Source organism: Orcinus orca, chromosome X (assembly GCF_937001465.1).
Source record: "Orcinus orca chromosome X, mOrcOrc1.1, whole genome shotgun sequence".
NCBI classification, from domain to species: Eukaryota; Metazoa; Chordata; class Mammalia; order Artiodactyla; family Delphinidae; genus Orcinus; species Orcinus orca.
The window spans coordinates 43,603,181-43,611,404 of record NC_064580.1 but is presented as its reverse complement, the minus strand read 5'-3'; the positions used below and the strand labels follow the sequence as shown (position 1 = coordinate 43,611,404).

Below are 8,224 nucleotides of genomic sequence, written 5' to 3'. Positions count from 1 at the left end.
TCTTTTGTTTCGATTTAATTCCTTGTTTCTTGTGTGTCTTCTGCCCTAGAATGTTGACCTCACAAGACCAAGAATTTTTGTTGTTTTTTCCCCACTGCCTTATCCCTAGCCCCTAAAGTAGTTCCTGGCAATAAATATCTGTGGAAAGAAAGAAGGGCAGAAGGAAACAAAGAAGTACAGGCTAAATGACCGAGGGAATAAATGAATGTATACCTATAAGGTTAAATAAATGAAATGGGAATAAAAGGGACTTTGGGGAAAAAGGACCCCAAATTCCCACATTTGGAATATAAAGGAAGTAAGATTTAAAGAAACAAAAAGACAGTTATTTTATTTTTGTTTAAAAATCCTTGAGTGAGGAGAACTGAGAAAGTTTGTATAAAAAGGTCCCCTACTATTGCTAGGGTGAGTATTGGGGGGGCAGTCAGAGATAACAGCATTGAAGGGGTGGGTGGAGAAGAAACAGGGCTTAGGGGCCTGGAAGTGGAGGGTGGCGAGCAGGGCTGCCAAGGGAGTGAGCACAGAACAGTGGGGGGGGGGTGATTCAGTCGTCCCATTCATCATCCTCATCGTCATCGCCAGCCTGGTCCTCCCCTTCGTCTAGAGGGAGAGAGAGAGTGGAACTCAGGATGGGCAGGAGGGTTCAAAAGCCCTAGGGAGGGGGGTTACTAGGGCCTGGGAGGTTGGGGCTCAGGACCCTGGGGGACTGAGATCTCATGCTTGGAAATTAGATCTGGGGCCTGTGTGTTGGATGAAGAAGGGACCCCCTCAGAGGAGGGAGATTTAGGGGCAAGGTAGGGACTATAGCTGGGGTCTGGGTTCTAGTTGGAGTCGAGGTTAACATTATTGTCAAAAATGTGTGGTTAGTTGGGATATTATTGTCATACAAAGGGTTGATTTTAACAGACTTATCACTTAATGGGGTGGATTTAAATATTAGCCAAGGTGGAGGAAATTACAATATTATGGTTTCATAATGGGTTAAGGTTAACATTGTTGACACGGAATGGGGTTAATGATGATGTCATGGTCAAAAGATGAGGTTCGTTATGATATTGTCATGTAATGGATTCATGTTTATCTTGTGAACAGACTCTGGGGTTGATGTTAGTATTATTGTCAAAGTTGGAGTTAATTATATTATTGTCACATAATAGGTTGAGGTTAATATTATCCTCATATAATTGTCATATAATGACAATATTGTTGACACATTAAGGGATTAATGTCAACATTATTGTAAAAGATTGGGTTAGTTATAATATTATCACATAATGTGTTAAGGTTAATCTGTTGACACATGGAGTTAGAGTCAATATGATGGTCAAAGATGGGGGCTCCTTATAATATTATCATCACATAGCGGCTAATGTTAATACTATTGAACATATGGGATTAATGTTAATACTATTGTCAAAGATAGAGTTAATCATATTACTGTTACATAATGACAGTTAACGTTGTAGAAAAAGAGACTGATAAAAGATTCATGTTCATGCTCTCATCAACATATGGGCTAATGTTACTATTGATGGTGGCTGTTAGGGGTGTTTTTAGGCTGACACTAGCTGGGAACCAGGGTCGGGGTCCTGGCAGGATGGGCTCCGAATGGCAGGCTCGCAGGGGAGGGGGAGCTCTTACCCGAGGAGTGGATGGCTCTGCTTCTCTTCTGCATCACGTGCATCAGGGCCCCCACCAGCCCCTCGGAGCTCTGAGGTGGCGGTTGCAGCGCTGAGCTCTCTGGGGCCCCAGGGGTCTGCAGCAAGCAGGGTCCAGCACACAAGGCTCAGGGTCTGTGAGAGAAGCGCTTCTCCCCGCCCCTCATCATCCTTTCTCCTCCCACACACTCCAGTCTCCCCACCAACCTCCCAAGCCTATCACTCAACCCCCAAATCCTGGGACCCCCATCAGTCTCGGCCCTGGCCCCCTAATATCCTGACTTGTGCAGCACACCCCAGAGTCCCAGTCCCCCAATCCTCCATCACGCCGGCCCTCACCTTGTTCAGCTGAATTCCCTGCCGGATTTGATCCAAAAGCGCCCCCCGACCCCCACCAGGGGCCAGGCCCCCCACAAGCCCCAGAGGAGGAGGGGGTGGGGGAGCGATCGGTCCGACCCCAGAGCTGGGTGGTGGCGGTGGTGGCGGTGGTGGCGGAGGCAGGGGCGGCCCCCCAGCTCCAGGGGGGGGAGGGGGCGGTGGTACAGAGCGTCCAGTGGCTGGAGGGGGTGGTGGCGGAGGGCCCCCTCGGCCCGGTGGTGGGGGTCCCCGGGGAGTTGGCGGGGGAGGAGCACCTCCCGAAGGTACAGGGGGTAGTGGGCCAGAGCGACCCTTGTTACTCCCCACAGCTGGGGGCCGGGGGGGCTGGTTCCCTCCTCGGGATGGCGGTGGGGGCGGTGGAAGCGGCTCTGAGGGGGAAAGATAACACAGAGCTATTATTATAGTTTTCTTTAGAGCCTCAGTTTTGCTCATTTGTAAAATGGGTATCCTAACCGACCAACTCCCAATTTGAGCGGTATAGGGGTTTCCATGAGGACTGAGTGCCTGCAATGTATCTCTTAGAGATCAGCTACCAGGGTTGGAGAAGAAGGGGGTGTCCAGAAAGAGGGGGGCTCACCCTGGCGCCTCATCTCCTTCCGCACAGCCTCCAGCCCACCCTGGTTCTCAATGAAGTCATAGATAAATTTGGAGGTCTCCGCGTCAGTGAGCTGGGCCTCACTGATTCCAGCCCTGGAGAACAGGCTCCGCAGATCTGGGTCCAGATTGTTCACCTGCCCAGGAGGTAAAAGGCCGGGGCAGGGGTGTGAGAATAAGGTGGGGAGGGAAGGGGCACAGATTATTATGGGGTCCACCCCAGAGAGGGATCTAAGAGGGGTGTGGGAAGGGTGGGGTCTGGGGAGTAGGTCTGGAGCAGTGGACTATGGAAAGGTAGGTGGGAGTTGAGTGGGGTCCAGGGGACTTTGGAGTTACTCACGTCAAATCCATTCTGGGGGTCCCACCCCACGTGGCTGACATGTCTGGGGGAGGTGAGGAGACCCCAGTGAAGCCCCACGGCCCTTCCTTCCCTCTCTTCCTAGTGAAGCCCTCTTGCCCTCTCCTGCCCAGAGGGACTCTGAGGGGCCAGAATTAACGTATGAGTCTTAAGTGAATGAAGGAGTGAGAGCAGTAGTTATGGAACTAGAAGGGGTCCATAGTTTGTGGTACGCATCTGTCTGCCCAGCCCTCTTTCCACCATCCATCCACCCATCTATTTGCCCACGTAGCCATTCACATTCACCTGTCGGACCATTGATCTATATACATTTGTCTCCCCACTCATCTGTCCACACACATCTATTTACCCATTTGTCCACCAATCTGTCCTAACCCACACTTGTCCATCCACCCATCCATCTACCCATGTGCCCATCTTTCCATCCATTCACTCGCTTGACTACCCATTCAACCACACACTTCTGTCCATTTACCCATTGAACTGTCCATTCATCCACATATCTGGCCACCTATCCATCCCCATCCACCTTGTCTGTGAACAAATCAGCCTATATACCCATCAGACCACATACTCATCCACTCACCCATCCATCTACCTACCCATTTCCCATTTACCCATCCATTCATTCTCCAATCCACCCATTCATTCATTCATCCAATTATCCATCTACCCACCGATCCACTCACCCACCAGCCCACCCAGGGTGGGACTAGGGTGGGACTAGCTTGAGGTGAGTGAGGAGCAAAATTTCAGGAGGCACTCACTCTCTGAGTCATGAATTGTAGTTGCATGGCCCGGAGAGTGACTGCCTCTGTAAAAGTTGGGAACCTTGGTGCCTTTGGTGCCTCTCCCTAGTCCCTGGCTTTGAACCCACCCACCTACCCATCCACTCATCTACCTACTCCCCCACCCACCCATCCATTTTCCCATCCTTCCATCCACTCAACTATCCTCCTATCCACCTGCTCATCTGCTCCCCCACCCCCAGGATCTGTGGGCCCACTGGGGAGAGATTCTCACTTGAATCCACTGGGTGCACCAATATCAGCCTTGCTGATCTTTTTCTTCCCTGAGCGTTTCTTATCACCTGGACCAGGCCCAGGTGCAGGGAGCCCACGGTATCGTGAATTCGTGATGTCTGGGTTCTGGATGTCCACTGTCACCAGCCCCAGGGACAGTGAGCCAGCTGCTGGGCCTGTGGGGAAAAATGGGTGACTGGGCCACTGACCCATTTACCTACCAACCAGAGCATAGGAGCAAGAGACAGGAAGATGGTTGAGGGAATCTGTGTGTTTGATGGTCATGGAGGGAGTGGATGAGGGGTCCAGATAGGGTTTATGGAGAAGCGGCTGGGTGGGTGCCACAAACCATCCATACATTCACTGATTAATTAATTAATTTATTTACTCATGCTTATCACTTAAGTACTGACTCATTTATTCACTGGCTCATCGACTAATTTGTTAAATTATTTGTTCACTCATTCAATAGTTACTTTCTTCACCGATTGAAATGTTGTCACTTATTCATTTATTCACTACCGAATTCATTCAATCACTCATTCATTAATTAATTTATTCAATCATCCATCCATCTATTCATCCATTTATCCACATACCCACTCACCTATACATCTCTACACCCACTTATACATCTATCTATATTTTCATCCTTCCATCAATTCATGCCCCTGTTCAACCATCTTTCCACCACCAATCCATCCACCCACACATTCACCCACTTATTGCTGCACCCACCCACCTACTCATCCATCCACCCACTCCCCACCTGTGTATCCATTCACCCCACCACCACCTGCCCATGTAGAGACACAGGGAAGAATAGCACTCACCCCCTTGGTCTCCACCTGGGTGTGGGGGCAGGGGTGGGAGCCCTCCTCTTCTCTCTGGGAAGACGGAATGGGTAGAGAGCTATCGCAACCCTGCCACAGGCTCCTGGGCTAGCCCCTTCTTACTCTTCCTTGCACTAGAGGACTCACCTTCATTGGCTGGCACTGGTGGAGGGGGGAGCTGGCGCCTGTCTGTGGAGAGACAGGTGGACTGGGAACCAGAACCATGAGAGGGGCTTTTCCAGCTCCCTACTCTTGCGCTCACTTCTGCTCAACTTCTTTTCCTCCCCCAAGGCCTCCTCACCTCCACTTTGCCTCTGATTTCGTTTTTGTATCTTCTCCTGCACCAGGGTCCGGAAGGCCTGGGCCTCACCCTCGTCTGCGAAGTTCAGCCCCGCTTGGCAGTCCTGCACGTGCGTGGGGGGGGTCAGTGGCCTTCCAGGCCCCCCCCACATTTCCCGTCTCCTCCCTGCACCCCAACTGAGACCCAGGGGTTAGGTGGTCACTTACATCTCCAGCGAAGGTGTGGAAAAAGGGGGTGGGAGTGGAGTAGACCAGCTGTGAGTACAGCTCCTGTTCCCAGAGCAGCCGGCCAGCCTGGAGAAGTGGGGAACACACTGGCACTGAGGCGTGCCCTGGGTGGCAGGCCTCTGTTTTCTGGACAGGGAACATGGTATACAAACTTGGGGCCCAGGGATCTGATTTGGAGATTTCCAGCTCTGCATCGGAGAGTTGGGGGTCTAGGTGCCAGATGTGGAGGGTTGGGGTACAGTATGGGAATCAGACACTTCAGTGAGAGATTTGGGGTTCAGGGCCCTAGATGTGGAACTTGGGGGCTTGAATTTGAGGATTTTGGACTCTAGTCCTAGGAAACTGAGCCCATTCGTAGAATCATCCCAAATCCCCCCTTTTATGGGGGCCTTCATTTGGGCAGGTAGGGCTCCAGGATTAGGAGTTGGGGTTGAGATTTGAGGTTCAGACATATAGACTTGGGAGGTTTCTTTGGAGGCGGGTTTAGCCAACGTATGTGCAATTTGAGGTTTGTGGAGCAGAGTTATGGCTTAGGGGTTTGGTCAATATTTTATGGCCCTGGGATCTTGATGTGGTCCTACTGGATCTACCTTTATGGTTTAGAAGGATGAATTTGGGGTTTATGCTTAGAGAGTTTAGGTTGAGCATTTGTGGAACAGATTTATGACTTAGGAGCTAGGCAGAATTCTGGAGTTCAGGAGTTTTGATGGGCGATTTCTGAGACCCAAAATGTTGAGTTTCGAACAGATTGGAGGTTCAGGTAAAAATACAGTACTCATTTTTTTTGAGTTTGTGGAACAGATCAGACTTAGGAGGTATACTAATATCGGGGGTTATAGATCTTGACATGAAGACTCTGGGGTCAGTCATCGCGGACTTAGAAAGACAAACCAGAGGTTGACATTTGGATGAAGTCTTTGGTTCTGGGGCTCAGGGGTTCATTGATCTGCCTGAGGGCTCAGGGCTATGGACACAGCTCCGGGTTTGTCGGTTGAAAACTGGGTTGTCTGCCCAGTGGGGGGCGGGGGTCACCTGAAGGCCGTAAAGGCGAATGAAGTAAGACTTCTGGGGGTTATCCTTCACGAAGCACACAGCCCCACAATGTTCCTTGGTCCAGTGCTCGGCTCCACGGGGCAGCGCCAGGTACAGCTGAACAACCGCGGTGGCCAGCGTCTGGGAGGGGAGAGCAGGACTCAGTGGAATCTGGTCAGGGGCAGCCAGAGGGTCTGGGAACCAGACCTGGTCCTTCCTTGCCCATGGCTGTCATGGCTCTGAAGGAAGAGCTGCAGCCAGAGGGAAACTGAATGGACATCGAGATCTTCCTGGGATTGGTGAATGGGGGTAAGTGGATTCTAGGAGAGATGATGGAGAGGAAGAGGAGGAGGGGAAGAAAGAGAAAGAGAGGAGGATGGGGAAGATGAGGAGAGAGGAAGGAGGGGAAAGGAGGAGAGGGGGAGGATGGGGAAGATGAAGAGGCGGAAGAGGAGGAGGAGAGGAAGAAGAGGAAAGGGAGACAGGGAGGGCCAGGAGATCCCCAGCTCACCCAGCATTTCCGTCCGAGCATCTCAAAGAGTCGCTGGTTCTCATGGTCCTGGAGGAGGGTGGAGGGTATGTTCTGCTGAACCCCGGGTCCTCCACGGCCCCCAGGCCTGCCTCCCGAAGGGCCCCCACTCATGGTGCCTCCTGCCCTTGTCCTCTCCGGCTAGGCTCTGAGTGCAGGGTAAGAAGAGGAACTTTCGCAGCAAGCAGGGGAACAGGAAGTGCAAAAAACCACAAGGGAAACAAGTCCTCCAGGGGCCCCTCAGTGGGCCTGGCCTCCTCCTCCTCCCTTAGACTGGGGCCCTCCTCCATTTGACTGGTTAGACCCATGTTTTGGACCAGCTCATGTCCTCCTCCTTTTTTCTTACTGTCTGGGGCCCATCTCCCTCTAACTAGCTCGGGCCCTCCTCCCCCTGTTTGGCTGGCAGCAAGAGCTAGGCCACTGCAGCATTTTTGCAGTGTGGCGGGGAGCAGTCATGGGCTGGGCGGCCTCCTTCCTCCCCAAAGCATCTAGTTAGTCTGGGCCCGAGGTCCAAGGCCCCTAGCGCTGAAGGGTTGCTGTGCTAAAGCTTTTCCTTTAATTACACAGCGAGCGCCTGGGATCCCACCCCTCTCCTGAGACCCCAACAACTTGCTCGCACCCAGCTCATCTTCCCCATCCCTACCCCTGCCTCCCTGCAGCTCCCAAATTACTTGCTGCTTATCATCCCCTTTTTGTAAGAAACGGATTTTATAGCATATATAAATGCCTAAACAACATTTTGTTTAGTTGCTGTTGCCTTTGAACTTTTGAAAGTATGTGATATTTGGAGACTTGTCTTTCCCCCCACTCAACATTCTATTTTTATCTAACAAACATTCATGTAGCACTGAACGTGTGTGCCAGGCACTGTTCTGAAATATTGACTCATTTAAATACTGACTCATTGAAATCCTCACATCAGCCCGGGGGACACACACAATTTTTACCATGCCCATTTGATGGAGGGAAACTGAGGCACAGAGTGGTTAAATGATTTCCCCAGTAGTCCTAGCTAGCAAGTGGTAGAGCCCAGATTGCATGCCAGGCAGGCTGGGTACAGAGTGTGCACTTTTCGTCAGGATGCTCCACGCCTGCTCTGTTACTAAGATTCATATTTGCCTGTTACTGCTATATAGTATTCTATTGTGTTACTGTACAATTTGTTCATATTCTCCTGTTAACAGACATCTGAGCTGATTCTGGCTATTGTGGTTGGCAGCAAGGCTGCTGTGTTCCCTCCTGTATGCATCTCCTGGTCCACGTAGGCATGCACACTCAGGATGGGAATTGGG

The 8,224-nt window shown here is 51.3% G+C and overlaps 1 protein-coding gene across 1 annotated transcript; it reads right to left on the bottom strand.

Moving 5' to 3' along the window:
* Positions 1-304: 304 nt before the first annotated feature.
* On the bottom strand, positions 305-7,093 carry WAS (WASP actin nucleation promoting factor). The gene is made up of 12 exons (XM_004281966.4): positions 6,915-7,093; positions 6,404-6,544; positions 5,351-5,437; positions 5,145-5,247; positions 4,991-5,032; positions 4,844-4,897; positions 4,012-4,186; positions 2,971-3,013; positions 2,614-2,767; positions 1,998-2,404; positions 1,642-1,756; positions 305-600 (listed from the first exon to the last, which is right to left on the bottom strand). Exons 1-12 carry the CDS (start codon positions 7,044-7,046, stop codon positions 545-547), a joined length of 1,509 nt encoding a protein of 502 aa, XP_004282014.1. The 5' UTR covers positions 7,047-7,093; the 3' UTR covers positions 305-544.
* Between the last annotated feature and the right edge of the window lie 1,131 nt (positions 7,094-8,224).

Excerpts from the sequence above, each read along its gene's own strand:
- WAS (XM_004281966.4), bottom strand. The coding sequence starts at position 7,046 with ATGAGTGGGGGCCCTTCGGGAGGCAGGCCTGGGGGCCGTGGAGGACCC. Across the intron at positions 5,438-6,403 it reads TTCGCCTTTACGGCCTTCAG|GCTGGCCGGCTGCTCTGGGA; the intron begins GTGACCCCCGCC and ends CCACTTCTCCAG. Across the intron at positions 1,757-1,997 it reads AGGGAATTCAGCTGAACAAG|ACCCCTGGGGCCCCAGAGAG; the intron begins GTGAGGGCCGGC and ends TGCTTGCTGCAG.